Raw genomic sequence first — 24,936 nt, 5'->3', positions numbered from 1 at the left:
CCCACCCTCCCTCTCCCCTTCAACCCTCCCAAGGTTCTCATGCTCCCAATTTACTCAGGAGATCTTGTCTTTTTCTACTTCCCATGTAGATTTGATCTATGTATGTCTCTCTTATGGTCCTCTTTGTTGTCTAGGTTCTCTAGGATTCTGATTTGTGGGCTGGTTTTCTTTGATTTATGTTTAAATCTCCAATCCTTCTTACACCTCTCTGTTCTGGCTCTGTAAGCAACACTCTAATTCAGGAGGCCTTCTCCCGGTCTCTAATCATCCAGCCCTGACCCTTTATTCCGTCCTTCACACAACACTGAGCTATGAAAACATGCTTCAAACTTTCCTACGCACTCAGCCCAGTGTTCCTCACAGGCATATGTGTCCTCCACAACCTCAGCTCTGCTGACTACTGCTGTCTCATTCCGTACTTCCCCTCAGCAACATGGGCTGTGACCGCCATCCCCGTGCATGTGTGCTCATGCCTACAATATAGACTACTACACGGCCCCTACTCTTAAACCTTCAGGGCTTTAGGATTCACCTCAGGTTCCCTTCCCTAGAAAGTTCACGTCCTTTCCTCTTACTTTTGGGACTTTAGCACATTCAGTTATTCGGTCAATAACATCAACTTCTGCCTGCTGGAACCTGGCATAAGCAAGCACTTAAGCAACTATTAAGTGAATGCAAACACAGCAGTGAGTTTTAAAAAAAAAAAAAGGAATGCTCACCATACATGCTACCATTATAAGTAGCATGAATAAGATATATAAACTTTGAAAGATTGATTTTTAAACACTGATATCTTCCCATAATATTTTTTTCTCAAAAGTGTAAACCAGATTTAACACACACAGCACAACAAGAAAGCACAGGAGGTGGTATTTTATGTGAAAGCCAATCAGGAAGCAAGAGAGAAAAGATGGGGTGTCCACATGTAGAGAAAAAATGAGCAAAGAAGGCATCATAAACAAACCCAGCATCTTGTATGATAACATTTATAGAAACAGAGAATCCTGAAGGGGGAACTGATCAGGAACTAGAGTCTCCCCCCGTATGGCCTCCTTACGGACAAGATTTTTTCTTTCTCATGTACACTCCTCAGCACCTACCAGAGTAATTTCCATATAGGAAACGTGCAGTAAAAACATCAGTTGTATGGGTGAAGAAGTGTGTCAAATTTAGGGGCAGAGGGCCCAGAATACTTAAGTAAATGCTTTTATAGATGTAAATTAAGGTTTGCTTTAAAGTTCAGATCTTTTTAAAAACAAAAATACTGAAGAGCTCTGTGGTGAATACGAGATGACTAACATTAAACCAACAATTTAATAAGACACAAAAAAGATCAAATCACTATTTTTAATTGGCATTTTTAGAAAAAAAATCAAATATAATTGCAAAGTCCAAAACTGGCCTAGTATTCTTTAATTTCAAAAGAAATTCAAATGGCACAGCAATTACAAATGCAGGATCTAAAAGATACGAAATGTCAAGCTACATTAAGCTTACGTGTGGCTTGGTCCTATCCTTTCACCAATCTCCTCTCATCACAGCCCTAACTGTCCCTAGAAGGCTATGCCATCCATGAGACTCTCACTGTCAAAGCAGACAGGCTCAGTCACCAGTAAGTGGGCTCTCTCAAACATCTGGATAAAATCTGATTAAAATTCTGGTACCAGTCATGTACAATAGAGAGGGAACAGTATATTCTTTCTAGACCAGGCTTAAGAGTTTCCCCAGTTAAAAGAAGTCCTCCAAAGTGTAAACTGCTGATTGGGACCTATTTTAAGATTTCAGCAGCAGGACCATCATGACTCTGCTCTTCAAAGAGCTTCAACAAAACCAGCTGCTAGGACAACTGAAGAGGAAGCCTGGCACTTATATCTAAGAAAACACTGATTCAATACTAAACTCTGATGAGTAGAAGAGCATAGTGAGACAAGAGCAGGTTTATTTCACAATACATGCTGAGTGTTTCCGAAAATGTGAGGTCCAAAATGCTCCAAAGTCCAAAATTGGACTTGGTGTGTGGTGGTACTGTGGGCTCAATTCCTAGCAACAAACACGCACCACACACACATGCACACACACGTGCACTCACACAGACAGGGTCTTCTCTTCTCATCAGAGAGAGAGAGAGAGAGAGAGAGATAATTATATACATATATACCAAATTTTTTAAAATCCAATATATATAAAACACCCATGGCTTCAAATATTTTGAGAAAGATATACTTTTTCACTTCGGTTTGACTAAACAAAAGCGTTCTAATGAACCCAAATACATGAAATTCGAGAGTTTACTTTCCTACAGGCCATAACACTTAGATTACAAATAGAGACCCAAAAACAAAGAACAAAGCTGTCCATTGCTCACGGACTCATGATGTAAAGAGCAGTGACAGGAAGACCCCCTGAGCGAGCATCACCCACTGTATCAATCCTATTTATTCCCTACATGCTCTTTGGCCAAGAGTGTGACGAATGGTGAGATGCAGCAGTTGTGAGCTCTGCAATTAGCCATCTATACCACCAACCACCACAATTAGGAAGAAAGAGCAACAAACAGAACCTACAATTCAGGTTCGTCTACACACCAGCAGTTAGATAAAAGTGAAAACAGGCGCAAGGCAGGGTTACGACTAAAACCAACAGAAAAGGCTGAACATACTGCTCCATTCACAATGTGAGTTGCCTCTAGGTTCTACAAATCATTCTTCTTATAATAATGTAGTCTTTTGAGTGGTTAAGTCTTAAACTGGTGTACAAGACGGTATATCCAAATTCAGTAAAGAGCCACAGAGAGAGGAGTGCTCCAGGGATAAGGAACAAAGGACCAAAAAACGGAACAGAAAAAAAATGCCCACCAGAAATGCCTCTGGTATCTTCCTAAAAAAATGAGCACCATTAACCCTGCTCTCTCCTCCATCCATAGACTCCAAACTGTGAGAATGTACTGTGAATGAAAATGACCCCTCAACCAACTGGTCTGACATTTTTTCCCACTTACTCAAAATATACTTCTGCTTAGACAGACAGCAGATGGAATCAAAAACTGAATGGCTGAGACTCCTTCTCTAACCCTGAGACAGCCACCCTTTAAGTTTACTGGCTTCCCTTCGGACCCTTGCTGCCCGAGTGCCACTCAATGAGTGCGCACCATGTGCTGACCACGGTGGACTTGCCCTTCTGGTCTATCACCTCCACTGTCACCACCTCCCTCCCCATGCAGCCTGGACACGAGACTGGTCACTAAGAAAAGGGTTTGTAAACTGACTTCCCTTTTCATTCATCTGATGGCACCTGGTCATGGGTTCACTTTTCAAAGAAAGGGCTAAAAGGTAAAAAGGAGGGAAAAAATTAGCAATTATTAGCAATTTATTTATTCCACAAAGAACTAGAAGAGAATGCTAAGACTCTTGTACACAAAGAAATTCAAAATGACTTGGGGGGGGGATGCAACTCTGCTAATTTGATCAGACACTCCGAATACACAGACTAATTTATCACACTGTACCATTCATCATAGATAAGTATTAACATCAATCATTTAAAAGAAAATGAAAGAACAAGATGTCAATCATCCTAACAGGATGATTGTGTCGGGTAAGTGCCAAGCAGAGACAGACACTCCAGGAGAGAGCAGGTTCTTGATGAGCAGGAATTGCGATATCTAAAACCCTCCATGTAAGACCTTGTGTTCAGCCTCACTGGCTCCCCTGCATGTTTCAGCAAGGACCAAAGTCCTGAGCAGTTTCATCTGCATTTCTAGAAGAAGTAAGGACTGAGCAGTCCAGGCTAGAGGCTTGACCCAGAAGAACCCAAGTTTTATCTGACAGAGGACACTATTTAATGAGTGGTAGAGATACAGAAGATACTATTCATCATGAGAAACTACATTCCAGAAAAAATGTTCTGTGATCTACAAATATATTTGCATACATATAGCATTTATGCAAATTTCAAATTATATATAAGAGAAAACATTGAGAAAAACATTACAGAGGGAAACACATCCCTGTATAAAATACACTCATGTCAGAAAAAGATGTACAGTGACTTTGAAATTTTCTGTTAATGATCTTTTATCTTAAAGTACTTATATAGTCCTTAAAATTAACAAATATTTTACTGAAGAAACTTCTCACTCTCTTTTAAAAGACTGTTCTCCAAGGACCTTGCTTACTTTTCCCCTTTCTAGGGTCCAGAAAGTGACAGATAAAAGCTCAACTCATCTTCCTAGAGGCTGCACAGGAAGAGAAAGAGGCCAGGCTGCCAGCCCCACTGCTTCAGAGACAATAAAGTCAAGGGAGGAAAAAGCCAACAAGCAACATTTCCCCAGATGTGACCTGTGATGTGACTGTATTGGTCCTGACTACAACACTTCTAAAGTTACCTCCCTTAATGTCCTATGAGACTCAAGAAAGTTCTAGTCAAATGAACACTACTGCTATCAACACTAACAGCTGGCAGGAATGCTTAGCTTTGCTAACCTCAGGTCTATCCCGGAGGGCAAGGCATCTCTGGAACCTGGAAGACACTCACCAGATGCTTTGCCTTCGAGCGTTCCTCCTCGCTGGATATCCTTTCCCGAAGGATGGCTCTGGTCAGCTGCTCATTGGCTGCGGCCCTCTCTCGTTCTAGGTCCCTGGCTTGCTTAAGGCTGAAAAGACAAGAAAAGGTAATAATTTGATTTTAATTATTTTAATTACTGTAATTATTTTGGATTATTTCATAATGGAATTAGAAAAATACTTTGTTGGTTGACATTACTTTAAGTTAAATAAAATAATGAAATATAAAGAAACATACAATCATAATTTCAAAAACTAAAATCATCTTGGTCCATAATCTATCAAAACCATACGGCTTCAACTCAAATATTTAAAACAACAGAATTCCAAGACAAGAAGTCACTGACTCAGCTGACAAAGTATCCAAGTTTAACAAAGTTCTCAAGTAAAAGTGAAAACTTCTCCCCAAAAAGTCCCATCTCTGGGGCCTCCGCTTGATCTCAACAAGAGCACGAGGACCCAAGAATTCTCTCCAGCACCCACAAAAAAGCCAGAGTGGCAATGCATGCTTGTAATCCAGTACCTGGGAAGCAGAGTCAGGGATTCCGGACCTGCTGGCTGGCCAGCCTAGCCCACAAGTAAGTCCTAAGTCCCAGGGAAAGAGGCACAGACTCAAACACCAAGGCAGACAGAGCTCCTGAGAAGCTCTGCTCCCCATGCACAGATACACATGCTCACTTACTGAACATGAGTCAGGCACCATGTTAAGCACAGAGGACACTAGTGCACAAGGTGCTGAGATTCCCTGGCTTCTTAATCCTACTTTAAAGCAGGAGTTAACTAGCAACATACAGACATCTCTCCACACAGTGTATCACTCCATCTTCCAATAATCTCCATATGCAAATATGGCAACGCCTTCAATGGCAGAGTCCTGGCTGATGGAATGTCTGTCCCACCTCCCTTGCCTCCAATTAACACCTTACATTGCAGACATGGTCTAGAGAAACAAGAAGACAACAGCAGCAGTGCCTGGAACTGAATACTACTAATTCTATTAATGAATGCTATAACTGCATTAAGGTGATCTATACCCTCACACAATTAGATTCATATTAAGTTACAATCTACTAAAACACCCTCATACGTGATAAAGATGCATGACTTTGGCACTGATTTGTTATAATGCTTGCACAGACAGGCACTCAGAAGCACTGCATGAAAGAACATTTCAGTGTAATCTCGTGGACAAAGGTATTTTTTCTGATTGACTTTTCTCTTGTGGAAGAATAACCCCAAAGATTTAAGTTATGCTTTAAAGGGAGGTGAAATGTTATGTTGGTGTCATTCTGAGTGGAATTTTCTCAGTGTTAATGATGGTGCTAAATTTTACTTGGTGTTAGCCTATCAAAGGACCCTTGAAAAGAAGTAGAGACATAAAATTCTTGTTAGTGTTTTAAACTGTCACACCATCCTGATCGCATAGTAAACCCTCACACAATCCTGATAGCCTGGCGTTCTTAGAAGTAAATTATAACAGATCATCTTGTAAAATACATTCCAAACTTATGCCCTGCCCTCAGAGGGTAAACATATCGCTGTTTCTCAAAGAAGGAACAACAGAAACATATGTAAACATACTCCACTATGAAATCTATGAGACTTTCTAAACCACAAGTACAATGAAGTGTAGGCAAAGCAAGGGTCTCTACAATATTTCATAAAAATCATAGAGCAGGGCATCAGTCACTAACTCTACTGGACACAGACAGGTAATGATTTCAGATCACACTGCTTGCCAGACCAGGAGCTCAGAGTGAGGTCCACAGAGCAGCCAGTGAATCAGGGGAGCAGCTGGAATGCAAGTTCCCAGCAGTCCCTGACATCTAGGCATCAGAAACCCAGGAAGAGTACCTAGCAATGTGCCACCCCTAGGTGATTCTGATGCATCCAGGAGTTGGAAAACCACAGCTCGATACACAAATACATCCTGGAGATATAGCAAAGGGAAGTCACATCAAAATGGAGTGGTCCACACGGGGACACCGATAACCGCTAAAGTTATCAAATCAGATTACAAAACTATGCATTTAAAGCACTCAATGGGAATATTGCTACACATTTTTTAAAAAGTTGCCTATTTTACATGGTAAGTGAAAACTGAAATAAAACAAGATTGTTATCGCTAAGGGATCACCTACTACATGCCAAAAAGTGTGCTAGGCATTTCAGATGTACACACATACACAAACGTGTGCATTTATATTAAAAAGGATAATAATTCATGAGCATGGACCATGAATCTACAGAACTACATTTTATCATTCTGTTTGGTGTAGCCAGTTCTAAAGTACTTTAATGAGTATTTTTCTAGTTGAATTTACTCATAAACAGATTTTAATTACAAATGAAGAAATAAGAGGTTTAACTCAGAAGATCATAAACTACTGAGAAGTGAAAGCAAAGAAGCAAACATACTAGTATGAAAGTTTCAACATTTAAGAAAGCAAAGCCTATCAGCCTGCTGCATATGATGACAAACAAGTTCTAGGTGTGGACTCTGGGTCCAAGCCAAGGCACTGCACCCACCACCCTAGTAAACACTGGTTAACCGCCCTAGCATGGGTTCGTGTCAACGAACATCTACCTTGTACATTAAACAGAGCATTTAGCACAGGTGACAAATGTCAGTAACTCAAAGTCAGAAATACATGGAAGCACAGTGTTCTGATATGAAGAAAACCTCAGCTTGTTCTGTGTATGTGGCAGCTTTGGACTTTGGGTTTGCTCCCCCTCCTCCTTCTTCACCGCCCCCCCCCCCCCTTGCCAAGAGAAAATCCTGCTTCTTTCAATTTTCTTCAAGAACTTCTAGAATCAAAAACTTACCTGCTTACTAACTATGGAGTCCTGCTTTTCATAGGATTCTTTCTAAGTTCATGAACGAGAAGAGCTTGGTCTATGTTTGTGAATGTTATATCCTCAGTACTTACAGCTGCCTAACCCACAGGAGATGATCAAATATTTGTTAAAAGTATACAAAACTGCCGGGCGGTGGTGGCGCACGCCTTTAATCCCAGCACTCGGGAGGCAGAGGCAGGCGGACCTCTGTGAGTTCGAGACCAGCCTGGTCTACAAGAGCTAGTTCCAGAACAGGCTCCAAAACCACAGAGAAATCCTGTCTCGAAAAAAAAAAAAAAAAGTATACAAAACTAAGTGAATGGCTGTCACATCCCACCACAGACAAAAATGAGCCCAAAGCTACAGAAAATAAAGCCTTGGGGATAAAAGAAACATCTGGTAAACAAGCTGGACCCTAAAAGGTCCCACCAACACATTGCATTCAGTACGTATGTGGATAACCTACGCCTAACTAACTGGCCTACAAGAGAAGGGTGCCAATACTCAGAACATCAATGTCTAACTCCTTTGACTCTTGGAGATTCAAGACAGACTACAAACTGGTACAAACTGGCTACAAGGAAAATCCCACTTCATTCCTAATAAAGTTCTAGTTCTTAGTTATTTTTGCTTATCTTTACAATAATGAGAGCTGCATGAGGAATGTGTTGTACATTGAGAAACCAACCTTGTACACTCAAGGAGGATGGAGTGGGACCCTACACACATCCTCATGCTCCACAGCATTTGGGTGATGTGATCTAATAAAGCTTGGTTTTCTGTCGGAAAGTCCAAAGGTCCTATTACATAATCAGAGGGTCCCATGTAACACTTGCAAACAACACATGTTGATATATTACTCTCCACTGTATGAAAATTCTTGAAGGTGATATAAGGGTATTTGCTCTAAATGTTACAGAATTACAAATTTCATTAAGTGGACCTTAATTCCAGGGGTTCTTAGATTTCTAATATGTGACAAAAAAATTGAACGTGAGGTAAAAAGTAAATGTCATATTTGCCAATCCATTCAAAAGTCACTAGGTAACAGACAGGGCTCCAAATCCTGACAATAAAATATGACTAGCGGTACCTGACTTTATGAAACTTAATTATAAATGATAAATACATCTTTTTTTAGACCAGGCTGCTCTGGTGCTACATGGACGGAGCTGCTATTAGGCTCAAGTGTGAAGGACACCGGCTGAGCAGGAAGAAAGAGAAACTGACTTAGGCACAGGAAACATAAACAGGTCCGGAAACACCCAGAAAGAATTTTCTTTAGTTGCAGTTCTCCACCAGCCTTCAAAGCATCACAGAAGCTTAAAATTGCCTCTGCAAAGAATGTTTGTTTCATTTCAAATTATTTTGGAAAGCAGAACTTCAGATAAATGCTTTATCTGAAATTTATCACCTTTAGAAGTGAAAGCATTATTCTGGACTATCTTAAGTTCTGTGAGCCTTTTCTCAAACCATCCCCACCAAAAATGTCCTCTTCTATTCACTTACGCTGTTTCACGAACTACAAACAACTTCACAAAGAAAGGTTGCTGGATGTTCACAACCCCATTCTTTAAGGCGCACCCCCACCAGACTACGCATTCAGTGACCACCCAGCAAGGCAGTTGTCCTGCAATGTCCTCTCTTCTCACTCCCTCCCGGGTCAGAGAGCACAGATGGCCATCTGAAATCACAGTCCCAACCATGGAGCTGTGAGGTCAGAAGCGATGTCATGCCCAAACTCTCCATGGGGACAAAAGAGTCAAGTCCATACTGGCGACGCAAGGCAGCACTTTACTCAACCTTGATGGGTGGAAAGAGGGTATGGGATAAAATAAGGCTTTCATTATTAACTTGGGTCTCTGATGATTTAAGAATTATCTCAAAACAAAACTAAACAGAACAAGCATCTGAGCAAATACAGCCCCCTTTTTATTTATTGGCATTTCTCACTTATTATTTCAGATCTCCTGGTCTAATATTATTCTACATTAAGCCCCTGATTTAAGTTTCATTTAAATTTCGTTCTTTTAAATACATATCTCTCCTCATTTGAATTCCCTAGAGTTTTCAGCAAAGAAGTAGGAGTTTAGTGTAAACTTTTCCTATTTGCATTAAGTAATTGGATAGCTTGCCTAAGCTTAATGAAACAAATACCAGTTGGTGCTGCCCTTATACCTCAAGCCCTAGCAACTTAGCTCTCTCTCTGCATATTCTCAATCAGGTGAGAGACTTAAGATATACCAACAAAGTGAGTTTCTAAAAACCAGTCAAATCTCTTATAATGAATATTACTGCATGTCCCTTTTAAATGAGACCCAAAAAATTACTCATTACATTCAACTCACACATCTGGTATAAAATCCAGTTCTCGATAATATGGCCCCAGGGTAAAAAGAAAAAAAATTCACACAGCTTTATTGCCTTCTGAGGAACTTAAAGGTTTTAAGGAAGTGGAAAGGGAATTTTTAAAATAACTTTAACTAGGCATTTTTTTATATATCAAATTCCATCATGCTCCATGAGGGAGGCATTACTCCCTCTACTTTTAACAAAAGAAAACCTCGAGAAGTACACCAGGGGCAGGAAACACTCTGAGTCCGATTCCAAAGCTATGTTTCTTAAACATCCTGAAAAGCTACCCTCTTGGAGCATGGTGCTGTGCGCCTGTAACCCAGGCAACTGCCCAAGGCCTTGCCTGCTTACAGAGGGAGTTCAAAGCCTAGATTTGAATTTGGTGAGCCCTGCCTCAAAATGAGAAGTAAAAGGGGTTGGGATAACTTCAAATGAAGAGTGTTTGCCTACCAAGCTGGAATCCTAGGTTTGGCGTGAGGGGTGCAGGCGCACTTCCAACTGAAATTAGTTTTTACTGTATCATCTCCCCTCCAAGGTCAAATGAGAATAGAATTTCAGTTCTTTGTGATTAGAGTTATTTTAAAATATGCTATTTTATGTTTTTCCCAACATCTACTACACTTCGTTGGTTGCCTAATGTGGTCTGGCTCTTGATACCCCTAACTCCCTGAACTTCTGTAAGTCAACATCCTGCTCATTTAGTCATTCCCAAATAGTCAAACTTGTTTATACAGGCAGGCAAGTAATTCTATACAATTCCAGCTAAGTAACTTACTTTATAATTTAAAATATAAGGCCATTATACTTCTGGGAGAAGGTGGATAAGAACTTCAGATAAGGGGTGAGAAAATACGACTGCTAGAGGTAAAGTGATGTGACCAAATGATTTATCTAAAACTGAACCCCAACTATTAGACAAGATCTGCAAAACACTTCAATGCAGTGGACTCTAAAAGACTGAAGCACAGAGAGAAACCAGTGACTGCAACCCCACAGGTCACTTTTAATAGTAAGGATAAATTTCATTTTAATGCATCATATTTTGTCAGAACATGCTGAACTAGCACTGAAAATTCTGTTTACCATTCACTTTTAGACAGAAAAGCTGAGCTGGATAATTCAATGAACTAATTATTAGACTATTAAAAATAATGACAGAACAAGCACACACTTTTTCATTTATAAGACTTTACAAAAATAAAAATACACAGCAAACAGCACTCAGCTCAAACTATTTCAAATCCTAGAAAGAAATGTGTATGGATTAATATTCCAAAAATAAATACATGTAGATGAATGAATATAGTTCTAATAGTCTCATGCATAACATCTATATGTGTGACAGACAGAAGTGGCATTCTTTTCCTGCTTAGTTTGCATCAGATCTAAGTAAGCACTTGTCAGATGTAAGTCTTCCAATTTTCATAACAACCCTGAACAGACTATTAAGTTTCCAAGCAAGAAAGTCTGGCAAAGATAAACAGTATCAAAGTAAAATTTACAGAGACACACACACACACACACACACACAGAGAGAGAGAGAGAGAGAGAGAGAGAGAGAGAGAGAGAGAGAGAGAGAGAGCGCTGTCTTAAAAGCTGACTGATGGGCAACCTAGCAAATCTATTCTAAAGTGAGAGTATTTAGCTGGCACTGAGAATTGAGCCCTGGTTCTAGAGGAACCAAGAAGAGTACAGCTATCTGGCCCTCTGTGTCTCTATGTATTATTGCACACAGCACTCTGACTTGAGCAATCCAAGTTTTTCTGTTGTAGTTGGATCTCATATGGCCTTCAAATGCCCCTACAGTAAACTCCCAGTCTCCATAGTAAACTCTAAGTTGAGGCAGAGCCTAATAACAGTCCTCCAGATCACTGTGGGACATGCCCACAAAAGGAAAAACAAGTCAATTCACCTTCCCTCTCTTTTCTTCCCGACTCATGACTAGTAAACAGCTCTTGTTTGTCAAAATCTCACCATGGCATAGCCGGGCGGTGGTGGCACACGCCTTTAATCCCAGCACTCGGGAGGCAGAGGCGGCGGATCTCTGTGAGTTGGAGGCCAGCCTGGTCAACAAGGGAGTTCCAGGAGAGGCTCCAAAGCTACAGAGAAACCCTGTCTCGAAAAACAAACAAACAAACAAACAAACAAAAAAATCTCACCATGCTGTGCTGTCTCCCAAGAGCAACAAGGCCAACTAGTCATGGGCTGGAACCTCCAAAACTTTGAGCCAAAGTAAATCTTTTCTCTTTATAAGGCAGTTACCTCGAGCACCTTTAATAGACGGGAAGGCTGACTAACGCACCCTACTTTTCAAAAGAATAGTCTTTAAAAAAAAAGTAATTTTGTTTTAACTTTCACAAAATTTTGTCAAAGTTGGACATTTGCCTGTGTAGCTTCAAAATGATGCAAAAAGAAACCCACCCCAAACTAGACAGAGACAACTCTAATGACAGGGTAACCATGGCTACCCTCTAAGCACTTTTATCCCACCCTTCCAAGTGACTTTTTATACATGGTACATGGTGTATTATTTGGTACCTGAAGCTATTTCAGTTCTCACTGGGAATAAAGCACCACCTGCCCTGTGGTACCTGGGAGCTCCTTATCAAATCTTTGCCGTGCTGAGATGTGCATTTGTATCTAGACGGTATTCAGCCTAAGGCACAACCAACACCACCATCCAGAGGGCCCAGCCGCTGTAGCCATCCTCCCTCACCATCTTCCATTCCCTATTTCCCTGGCTCCATAAAGCTCCATACTCCCAACAGCAGCTGCCATACACCCCAACAGGAGCAATCTTTGCTGATTTTCCACTCTCATCAGTACCGGCCTCCGCTCTCAACACTCACAGTTTTTCACTATAGTTTGAAAGCAAAAATACTGTAACTTGCTCAACCCTGCCCAGCAAACCAGGTGAGAGCAAACTGTGGACACTTTCCTTCCCCCAACCTAGCCCTTGGTTAAGAGGTGAATACTTCCAAATGTACACAGTTCCTGCATATTCTCAAGGGTTTCTCTTCAAAGTCAAGAATCCTGACCACTTATATACACGGTCATGGGCTGATCCTCAGGGATGCTTCTCTTCCTCTTGATAGGGATCTCTGATGTAGTTAATTTAGTCCATCCTTTTCTTATCATTATTCCAAGATGAATTATTAGTGCTCAGCTGTAACTCTCAGCTTGCCACCCCCTTCCACTTTCCTTCTTCATGTTGGGACTTGGTGCTTTGCTGGTGGTCCTGGCAGGCTCTCCAATGGGAGGTACCAGGGAACAACAGCAAGGTTGAAGAAAGACCTAACTGGTGGCTTTCCTTCTGTCCTGCCAGAGCATCTAGATTCAGAGACTATCTTATACAAACTTGCAAGAAAAAAAACCCTTGAATGCCACTCTAGTCATTAGTTCCACCCACTCGAACCTTTCTCAAATCATGCTCCTCTCTACCTGCTCAGAGACAGGAGCACCAACCAGGAAGTGCCCCCACTTCACAGCTTGAGTGGCAGAATCGAAGTCCCACCTCTTTCCATTGCTCCCAAAGCAGAGAGGGATGAGAACCTCTTCATGGCAGTTCTCCCCTCAGATGCCTAGGACACAGTCCCCTCGCAAGGCCACTGAGCCAAGAATAGTTCAAATTTGTGTACAGTGAGCACACAAAACACACCAGATTTTGAAGACTGGACACAAAAAAGGATAACATGCCTCTTAAGTGAAATTTATATTATTACATATTTCAGATATATTAAAAATTAAATAGAAACTTTTCTAGAAATTTCTTTATATTTCAGATAGTTACTAGAAAGTTAACTACATAGGTGGCTCACATTGTATCTCTAGTAAACGGAACTGCCTTAGGCTTGGTAAATTTTGTTTCCTTTGTTTTTAACTTTTAAATGCCCCATGAACAATACTTATATCAAATTTCTCTGTAAACATAAGCAGTATATTTAATTTCCTTCATAGAGTCTACCTACTAGCTGTTTATATTAGTAAATTCTCAAATCCCTCACAGGTTAAGAGCTCAGGAGAACCTTAAGATATCAGTCCTTTCCCAGGGCATCATCCAGCTTCTGGTCTACAGAGACCAAGCCCAGCATCCAGGAGACCCTGCTTCCTTACAAATTAGCTGTTCTTTTCATCTCAAAGTTTCTATGGTTTTCTTCTTATCCTCAGAATTTCTCTTTATATTTCAGGAATTGTCGCAATCTATGACTAGGTGTGCAACTTTCTCATCAATCCTTTCAATTTGCAGGCTCCGGTCTGTCTCTGGCTTCAGAAAAAGCTGTCATTTAATTATCACTTCAACTCCAACTCTTCCCTTTGTAGTCTTCTAAAATTCAGGCTATTTCATGACATATAATTTGTACAGGGTAACTCTTTACTAAGAAATCAAGATATATCTGAAAGCTGGCGGCATCTCACAACCAAGCAACAAAAACTGCCAATGCTACAAACAGTGTGGGCCATACACTACTACAGCTGAAGCTGCCATTCCTGAGTGGCTGTCTCAGGTGCTGTCTTCTGGACAGCTACTGCAGAAGCAGGCTTCCTCATATGTTAACCGGCTGCCATATCTGGGTTCAGACCCAGCTGTTGCACCACCTTCACTTGGAAGTACCTGAATAGCATGAGCCAAGAAACATCCGCTTAGGTGGCCAGTGGTGTGTCACCAGTAAACAGGCTTGTGGCTTCATCGAATCTCCATGGTCCATCTAAACATGCTACAGCCACCTAAACTAGCTGACAGGGAAGAACACCAAACATCCTCTCATGAGCATCCTCAGAAACTGGGCCTGCCTCTGTGTTTTCTTGTGCTACATTGAAACCAGCCCATGGCTCAGACCCATTTTCGGGCTCTTTGAAGAAAAAGCAATTGGAAATTAGATAGGAATTGAAGGAGAGGAATATTAAAAGAGAGGGAGGAAACAACCCTCTAACTCACCATAAACCTTTCCACTTTTCTGTCATAACTTTACATTTTAATAGTAACTTCAAGAACTTTAGAATAAAATTAATAAATTAAAAGACTAGTGTGCAGGTGACAGGGATGTATGGTGGCACAAACCTTAAATCCATAACTGGGAGGCAGAAGCAGAACCAGGAGCCTTCGAGGCTAGCCAGGGCTACATAATAAAACCCTGAACCACACAAAACAACAACAAAGACTCGATGAGGTAATCTGTCCAAGGGGGTAGGGGCTGGGCTGAACACTAAAGCTTATGAAAATAATTCTTGTATGTCATCTGTTCATGATTAGCTATACTTTCCGAAGAATAGAACTGTGGTCTAGCACAGGCCCCTTGTATGACAAGCACGGTGAAGTCATTGTGTACAGAGCACTGTCACACAGAGGCAATGCTCCACAAGAACAAGGCGGGGAGGGTCTATCATGAGGACACAGGACAGTCAGGTGAGGGAAGGAAGACATTCAGCTCAAGGTTAAGGGCCTAATGAAGCTGTATAAGAAAACAGGACAAACCCTCTCCAAAGGAATATGCACTGCAAAACTAATTTTGAATCCCCTTCAACAAAGGATAAGCAGCCTCTTAAGAATCAAATTTTATATCATCAGGCACAATGCAATCATTATGATTCACTGGTTAAACACGCATCCCTAATCCGTATCAGTCTCTTCTGAAGAAAGATGGCCCAAATTTTTTCACTTTGCATCCTCTGGAAAAATGAGAAGAGCTGACGAAACCCATCTACCCCTTAAGCCAACTGCCCTTCATGTTAAAAGCCACCTTGGCATACAGAGGGAGCACAGTGACAACCGTGGCACCCCCTAGCCTGCTCCAAATTAATCAATTTTCAGGCTTCTATAACACTACCCATCAGACAACACTCCAATGGAGGCTCCTTGAAGATGTTTTATTTCTAGTAGTCCCTCTGAAATCATATGAAAAAACAAATTCTAATAAAAATACATTGATCTGACCACCACACCAAGCCATGTACTGGATTTCATTTTAATTTTCCCCTTAAACATGAAATGAGATGGTAGAAGTATGCAGATAAAAATAAAGAACTGAAATTCCTTATAACTTCTCCTACTGCCACTAGAGGGTAACTCCAGTTCATTCCCTCATCTAGATTTCCCTTTCTCCATAATTCTTAATTAATGTGTGACTGACATAAAATCTGCAGATGCTTAATATACATATTACCAAGAGTTTGGAAATAAGTAAACACCCATAAAGTCACATGACCATCAAGGCCATTACTATATATAATATATATGTCATCTTCTTAAATCTACCATTCCTAATTGCTTTAGATTTATTTATAAGCATGTAAACATGTGTGTGTGCGTGCACATATGTGTGTCTCTAAGTGGGTATGTGCATTTGAGTGCAGGTGTCTGCAGAAGAGTCAGATTCCCCTGGAGCTGTAGTTACAGGCATTTGTGATCCAATTAACCTGAGCTCTGGGAACCAAATTTGGGACTTTTGAAAAAGCAGTACACATTCTTAACCACTGAGCTATTTCTCCAGCTCCTCCATTCTCTTCAATGCCAATGTAGTTTGTGTGCAAGTAACATATAATCAAATCTCAACAAATTTTACTTTACAACACAGTATTGTCTGACACTGGGATTATGCAGTATCCTAACTTGACATTATCTCTAACTCATAAGGTCAAAAATTACCATACAGAATTCACATCAAAGCTCCTTTAAAAGGAAGTTACCTGAATTACAGTACTTTAATAAGTAGATTTTTTTCTTAGTCTAATATGTAGATCATAGTGTGTAGACAGGGAACCAACCTGCAGAAGATGAAGTTTAGCATCCAGGATTTGTTTTGTGCCCCTCACAAAACAGGATCTCAATGCATTGTAACAAAAGATGCCAGACAGTAGGAAGTATTTTCACTCCCTACTCTGTTCACTGTGTTCTCTGTAGAATGGATGATTTTTAACATATAAGTCATGCTATGTGCAATTTTATATATATAGTGTTACATATATAGTGTTGTCTACTAACAGAATAGACCCTCCTGATGTCGGGTATTTTAACAGGTATATGCACAATTGCATTTATTCCTCATAAAAATCCTCAGGGGCATTCCCATTTCAGACCTAAAGAAAGCAAAGCTGGGAAAAGTTAAACAATGGCTCAAAATTACACAGGTAAATACATGGTAGAATTCATAAGAAGCTTTATGACTTGAAAATTGACATGACAGTCACTGCCATGATCATAACTGTATGAAACCAAATGCTTCAAGAAGGACAATCTAGTGACATGTTCAGTGTTCTGATTCTAAGACTGACTTTAGCTAGGTGGTTTGGCTACTAACGAAAGCCTTCCATCCGCAGGGCATCTGTCCGGGGCACTGCTGTGTGATCTGACTTTCATTCTGACCTCATGCAACTGCAGAGGCGAATACAGGGATTAGTATCACGTGTCAACAGGTGACAATGATGTGCTCCCATCTCCTTTTCCACTCCCAGATACCTGAGGTGAGGACTGAAGCTAAAAGATGCATTCCAAAACCAAACCCTATATGTAAAATTCCACTTAAAAAAAAGTATAAAATGAAAAGTATAGTTAGCTTACTGTGACTGTAAGATACTCTGAGAAAGCAGTTACATTCATGTTTACCCTACAACTATGACTAAAACTGAGAATGTAATGACTTAATTCTGAAGTTGCTTTCATTAGTGCCTATGTGATCCCCAAATTCAGTAGTCAGTGACTCTTCTAAACTCCTTCATTATCAGCAACAGAACTTCTAAGGAAGAAAAGGAATGGATAATGTTGTCTTGGGAAAGACGGTACTCACCAGACCTCTGAAATGGATCATTTCCGCAGAGCAGTCTTGCAGAAGAAAACACAGTGGAGTGTAACCAAACAGGGGAAGAGACTAGAGATTAGCTGTACTAACAATATCTTGGGGCACACTGCCTGTGTGTCACACATACATATGCTAAAGCTTTAAAATGACTACGTAAACAGCGGCTACTTATACAAATCAAACTGTGTTTCCATGATGTTAACAACCATTTCTAAATTTCCATTACATACCAGGCCTGAGGAACTGAGCCTTTTTAATTATGCAATATTCGTTATTGACATAGTACTCAAATCCCACGCAGCACGAATCATGTTAGCTAAACTAACAAAATGAATAATTTAACTTTGGCCCAGCAGGAATCCACTATGCCACCTTCATTACTTACTTCACAATATCCATTTCTACCGTTTTTGAAATAACAGTTGTAGGTGTTCAAGATGAGCCCACTGGCTTGCTGTCTTGGTTTTGATCCACATCACAGGAACGTTAACCTTAATTCCATCAAAAAATCTTGGGTATTTCATAAGCAACCCCTATTCTCAAAATGACCTACCCATTAAATGTTAATAATCACTAAAGAATAATATAATCACATTTCAGATAAAACTCATAAGCTTAGTTACTGCCAAAGCACAAACATAAAACCAATACATGGCCTTATCAATTATAAATGTTCTCACTTTTTAGCATTTGAATTTTCTTAGGGCAACAGGAAAGGCACTATTTTCTTTAGTAATAATGGGGGAGGGAGTAATTTTAGACACAAAAAATGTTTTTACCATTTCCTTCAGAGGAAAAAGAATTTTATGGCTTCTCGCTGTAACCAACAGCATAAAGAATAGCTTTGTTACAGTGGCTAAGGAAGGGCTGAACTAGACCACTTTCTTGTTCTGCCAAATATCAGCAGTTCCCTGGTTTCTCCACAGTTCAACAGAGGCCTAGCCAGCTTAGATTCCATGCAGATGCTAACACTCTGCAGATTTTAGAAAGGTCCCTGAATGTGAGAGTCTCGCTTTCCGACCGGTGAGAATAGTACCAACTCATATGTATGCCCAGTTAAAATAATCTGCTAAATAAATAATTATCAAGAAAGAAAAAATTAGGAATAAGTATACATTTTATTCAAACGTATAGCAGATGTTAAACAAAAGATGAATATTCATTAAACCTGGCTTCTGCTGCAATCCACTTTATCTTTACAACAATTTCCAAATACCTCAACACAAAATGCTGGGGTTGTATAAAAATCTACAACATGTTTGTGATGCAAACATTCTGTCATATTTTGTTCAATTCACCACGACTAAGTTTGTTAATATATTCTGACAGACTTGCACAACATCCTAAAATGTTTTGAACAATGCAGTTTAGGCTGCAATGCAATATTAATGAATGAATAATGTTCTTGAATATAAGGTTTAATATTTAATGATGTAGAGTGGTGCCTGGATTTGATGCGGGAGAAAAATGTGCTGTGAAATCGCCGTAGTCACCAGGGGACATGAGAAGAAGACTACAGAAGTCAGGCAAACCTTTCACCCAAACTCAGAGATGGGGTCTCAGGAGTGGAACTGACATGTCACCAACTGAATTGCTACTACTTCTCAATATTCACAGGATCATGCCATTCATCAACTGTCTTTATCAGAATTCTGAAATTATGAGGAGCTCACATATCTGTGCCAAGAGATGGGGTAAAAAGGTTAGTGCAAAAATAACACTGGGTAGGCTACAGTGGAACACATTTTGGAAAATATCTTCCAGTTGCAACAACATGTCGACTTGATTATTCTTTTTAAAAATGTGTCACAGTGTAATAAAGTACAAAGTTCAGATCAAATGATTGTCTCCACATCTTCTATGAAGGAAAGCACTTAATCCACCTGAATGTTTTAATATATCAACCTAAATCAATGAACAGCTGATCTACACTCAATAGTGACCTTGCATTATCTACAAACAATGGTGTATTTTAAATCAGCTTACGAACAAAAGCAGGGTTTATTGCTATCAGTGAAGTAATGCCTAAAATTAAAGATCTATGAAGGGGACTTTTTAAATATTCCTAAACAGACTGTTAATGTAACTGTGAATCTAAAGTAAAATGGGAGCCAAAAGATAAATCTAATATTTATCTCACTTTCCATTTCACAATGGTTATCCCAATGATTATAACGCACAACCTATCTGGATTTAGGACACCACAGTGCATTTATCAGTATAGCCAAACATATGAAGGTAACAACTGTAACTGTATACAAATCCCTATGCCACACAAATATAAAAGAATCCATGTACTATTCAGGGCGCAGGAACAAGGTTCCACCAGAGTACTACATAAAGCCTTCACTGACCATCCCTGTGATGGTTGTGAGTACCACCCAAAGAGAATGCAGGCAAAGAACGCCTACATTGTCTCACTTCATTTTTATAATAAAGAAGAAAACAAAGACAAATGTGCCAGTTAAATATTGTCTAAATTTTCACTCATATCATATTTTGATAGCTTACAAAATAACTTTGTAATTAGGAAAAGACAAGCTGTGAGAGAGACAAGGTGCTGCGCTATTCGGTCTCACCACATTTAGGATAGAAACAAGTCATTATACTAAAACTGACTTTCCATGAACTACACATCATTTTTTCTTTATATTGTGACATTGACACAGTAGTTAGTTAACTTCACTCTATTTCACTTTAACCAGATCAGCAGTTGTTATCAATAATTAGTAAAAATGCAAAAAAAAAAAAACCCGCTTCAAACTTTATGTTGAAAAAGTCTTGATTACACATGAGACTTCAGCAGCACAATCAGCGGAAACCACTCTGTTAGAGCACTGAAAGAACCAGCATACAAACCCAGTGGAAATCAACCAGCCCCTCTTGTGCACCGTCTAGATGTTAATGCTGGGATGTGCTAACTCTGTAGAGTACAGATTCAGTAAACAAACTTTTCTAACATGAGTAACAGACAAAACATGACATGAAGATTCATACAGGACATTTTATCCTCCCCAAAGTAAAATCTTTTTCTGCACTTGGGGGCCACATATATGTGGAGCACATACAAGGGCATGCATGTGAGGTCCAAGTTGATGTGGGGTGTCTTCCTCAATCCCTCTCCATTTTCTTCTCTTCAGTCTCTCACCTCTGTCACTAGTCTATCTATCCGGCTCATCTCAAAGATCCCTTTCTTCTCCCAAGGGCTAGAGTCACAGGAGGGGCCACCATGCCTCCTGGCTTTAGGTGGGTGTTGGGGATCAAACTCCAGTTCCCATGCCTACATGGTGAAGAATGCTTTATCCACTAAGCCATCTCCCCAGCCCCCAAAATCTCTCTCAAATTTAGAACCTTTTATGATGATTCTCTCCCATATACTACATGAAGAACAAAATACTTGGAAAATGGGTGGAAGACATGGAAAATTAACTATGGCTATCACTAGGAAGCAGAAAGAGGTATTATACATAAGCTATTTTATTTCTGTGATATTTTCCCAAAATTAACTTGCATTTAAATATAACATATAAGGACAGTATTAATAGGAATAAAATGCAAACTCCATATACAATCTTATCTTTTCTAGAAGTAGATTAGAAAAATAAAACTAATTCACTAAAATTAATTTCTAATATCTTCTTTAGCTTAACATAGCAAATACATTGTCATTTCAACACATGATCGATGTAATAAGCTAGTAGATATTTTTTAATCTTTCTGAACCATAACTGAAACCCACTGTGTTTAATCTTAAAGACACTTTAACTCAGAATAACAGCCCTTCAAGCACATCTTAGCAAAACTTGAGGCACCAGCAGAACATGGCTGGAGACTGAAGTAAATTCTATACCAGGGTATAGGTTAGAAATATTTCTTTCTAAACTCCATGAAAAAGTTTTTACTTCATAGATTATGGTTGTTCATTATAAGATCTTTATTAAAAGTTTAGCTTCTATAAAGAAAAATGAAATCATGAAATTTGCAGGTATATGAATGGAGCTAGAAAGCATTGTGCTGAGTGAGGTAACCCAGACCAGCAAGGCAAATGTCACATGTTCCCTATTATTTGTGGCTCTTAGCTGGGAATCTTCAGAAGTGAGTATATAAACAGGAATCAACACAGAAACCAGGAAAGGAAAATGGGACCAAGTAGGGGTCGGCGTGTCTCTAGGGAAGGAATGGCAGAACACGGTAGCAAAGCGGGGATGGGAAAATATAGGAGAGAACTTTAACTGCAGGGGGAAAAGAGGAAAGGAGGGAAGGTAAATAACAATAATGGGTTTGAGAAAGCCATGGGGGAAGGTCGTGCTAGTTTATGGTTAACAAAAAGTGGGGGGTTGTTTGTTGTTGTGTGCTAGCGTGCATGGGGTGCAGGCGAGTCATTTAAATACAGTTAGTTATGCCTCCTAGGCTGGTGATGCAAGTGCAATGAACTATCCAATAAAACCCCCAGGACCAGGCACGAGAAACACCCTTTCTAGCTGACAGTCAGGATAGTTAAGAGACTCCCAGAACAAGGCAGGCTATTGCTGTTGCTCTTGACTGCCTCCCAGAAGTTAAAGAGAAACTCCTACTGAGGAAGACACCATATACTTAAACACACAAGTTAGAGGAAGAGAGACTGATCCGACCAGGAGGCCTTCTCCCTGAGAACTAGCTTTCATAATTCGGGAAGGTGTTACACAAGCTGCCGAGAGAACAGACCCAAACTATCACAGCTAGGGCAGTCATGGAACCACATCACCAAAACAGTACAAAGTCTAACTGCACTCTGAATGCTGCTACCTACAGGTCAGTGTAGCTCTCAGTGTAGTTCCTTTCGCAGCAGACACAGGAAGCCATACTTGATCTAAATGCAGAGAAAACAGACAATGGGAGATCTGGTCCCAAAGGATACATCTACAACACAATCCTTACAACTCAAGACAGGAGGAAAGATTTTTAAGAGTCAGAGACCAGGACGTTTGCAGCAAGACAGTATCTTCTACATAAGACAAGAAAGCTATTCCTACAAAATGGCAACAATATGGCTGCCTACACAAGGCCACAACGATGACCGCGCCAGCTGACATGACAGTGTAGATGCAGGACTCTCACAAGGCAGTGGCATTGGTAGTGGTGGTGGGTGACAGGGCCGCATTAAGCTCAAACTGGCCTCATACTCACTATATAGTTAAGGAGATGCCTGAACTCCTAATCCTTCTGCCTCTACCTCCTAAATGCTGGGATTACATTCTCAGACTTACATTACTGTGCGCTATGCAGTACTGTCTTCATTTCAGGGCTGTGCCGACATCAGCAGAGTGCACTACAACTGCTTCCCGCCTGGACCGCCTTTTAGAGTGCCATATTATAAACAGTCAAACACAACGGCACTTCCTTTCCATACAGCAGTGGAGACCCTGAGACTTTACAGAGGATATGCAACCTGCTGAAAATTATTTTCTGAGCAAGGAAAGCAGAGAATGTAAATGTATAAAAATCAACCAGTTAGCACCAATACCAAATTTAAACTTTTTATGGGTGAACGGGAATAACTGTCCAACTAAAAGCTAAGTTAACTTTTAATGTATTATAAATACAATTTTTAAAAAAAAGCCACACCTTATTTCTCCTACTTGGTACTTTTAGAACTAAAAGTGGTTCGAGCTGAGGATAAAGATCATCAACAGTCCCTGCAAGACAGAGAAGTTCATGAAGCCTCAGTGAATTTGCTGTTCCTAAATTCCATCTATAGATGTCTCCAGCCCTGAGAACTAAAAAGGCAGAAAGAAAACAATAAATAGGCTTTTCACTATGCACAACTGTGAGACAAGTCTCTGGAATGAATGATCAGATGATCGGTATATTCAACCTTTAAAATAACCCTGAACAGAACCTCAAGGCAAGTGTATTATGCTCCACCCTTCATTTGGCAAGGAATTCGATATGTGGTCTCAGAATTGTAACTCATAAAAAGCTGAAACCCCAGCCCTAGGAATTTACCCCAGACACTCTTGACCATCACAGCCAACTGTTCTTCAGGTCAGAGAAAAGACTCGGTAACAATATGCACTCTGCATGGAAAAAAGATGAGTGCCAGGCACAGTAAGCTATCTTATTTAACCTGGATTTGAAAGCAAGCTCCCCGCCACGGCAAGAAATTGAGGCAGGAAAGACTTACCCATTCAAGACTTGTATGGCTGACGGGCAAAGTTAGCACACAAAGAAGATCTTTCCCACCCCAAGATCTGTGTTTTCTTTTCCTCATAATTTAGGTGAATCCAATATGACCATAATTGTGGAAATCCATGATAATTTGGCTTTCCTGGTGTTAAGACTAAATTTCATTTGTAGAACATGCAGTAAGCAGAGTGTTCTCTACAGACAGACAAGCAACACCAAAATCCACTCACTTAAGAACACCATGTCGGCCTTCAACACTACTCCAATTTCTAATTCAATTTTAGCTTGACTTAATAGAATTAACTCAGAATAGGTGTATAATTCAAATAGACACATTTACAAATTCTTTTTCTTTTCAAGTAGCTACAGAACCCTTACTAAAATTGCTCTACCATTTAATGTCACATAATAATGGCCACCTCCTGAAGCCTCGTGTACAATCCTGTCAGCAGTCACTGTTGCAATGATATTAACTCACCATTCCTTTAAATAGCGACTGAGCAAGAATAAAGATGAAAATGGGTAAGGCTGTTGTACACTTCATTACAGTTTCCAGGATGAAATAAAACGGCTATGCTATTGAAAAAGAAAGCATGCATTTGAGTTGCCAGGAGATGCAGTATGTTTGGCAAAGAAATGGGGTAGAAAAAGATGTGTAAAACCAATGAGGTCATGCAAAACTAAATGCAAAAAAAAAAAAAAGTTAAGAAACACAGGTATAGACATATAATCAAAATTAATCATTATGATATGCCTAGAGTAAGATAAATGTTTCAGACAATGTGCAGCCCAACTTGAAAAGACTGCCAGTTAGACTCCCACTAACTTTAATTAATAATTTTATTTTCTAAGATGATACAATTACATCATTTCCCTCTTCCCTTTGCTCCCTCCAAACCATCCCATATATCCCTCCTTATTCTCCTTTAAATCTGAGTCCTCTTTCTTTTTTCATTAATCTATGAATGTCAGAAGCTATACCCATATTGCCAATATGCTTGCTTCACATAAGATGAATAAGGACAGCACTATACATGCTGAGGCCTCAGTCCTACCCAAAGAGCTACAGGCAACCTTAGAATGCTGAAAGTGGAAGAAATAGTCTCCTCTGGGGAAAAGCACACCAACTGGTTATCCAATACCAAATGGATTCCCACTGTTCTTAAAAATTCCCTTACAATGCATGTTCACCGGGCTAACAGGGTGCACAGTTGGCAAACATA

At 40.0% G+C, this 24,936-nt stretch overlaps 1 protein-coding gene across 2 annotated transcripts in view; it reads right to left on the bottom strand.

The window, feature by feature from the left end:
- The window catches only part of Chchd3 (coiled-coil-helix-coiled-coil-helix domain containing 3), a 258,806-nt gene that overhangs the window by 161,006 nt on the left and 72,864 nt on the right, over positions 1-24,936 (bottom strand). For both annotated transcript variants that reach the window (XM_057771899.1, XM_057771908.1), the window contains exon 4: positions 4,534-4,651. In XM_057771899.1, coding sequence (XP_057627882.1) covers positions 4,534-4,651 — 118 coding nt within the window. The remainder of the gene's footprint in view (positions 1-4,533; positions 4,652-24,936) is intronic.

The sequence above is a fragment of the Chionomys nivalis genome, chromosome 1, assembly GCF_950005125.1.
Source record: "Chionomys nivalis chromosome 1, mChiNiv1.1, whole genome shotgun sequence".
Taxonomy (NCBI): Eukaryota; Metazoa; Chordata; class Mammalia; order Rodentia; family Cricetidae; genus Chionomys; species Chionomys nivalis.
The sequence above is the reverse complement of the archived record's forward strand: the minus strand, read 5'-3'. Positions and strand labels throughout refer to the sequence as shown.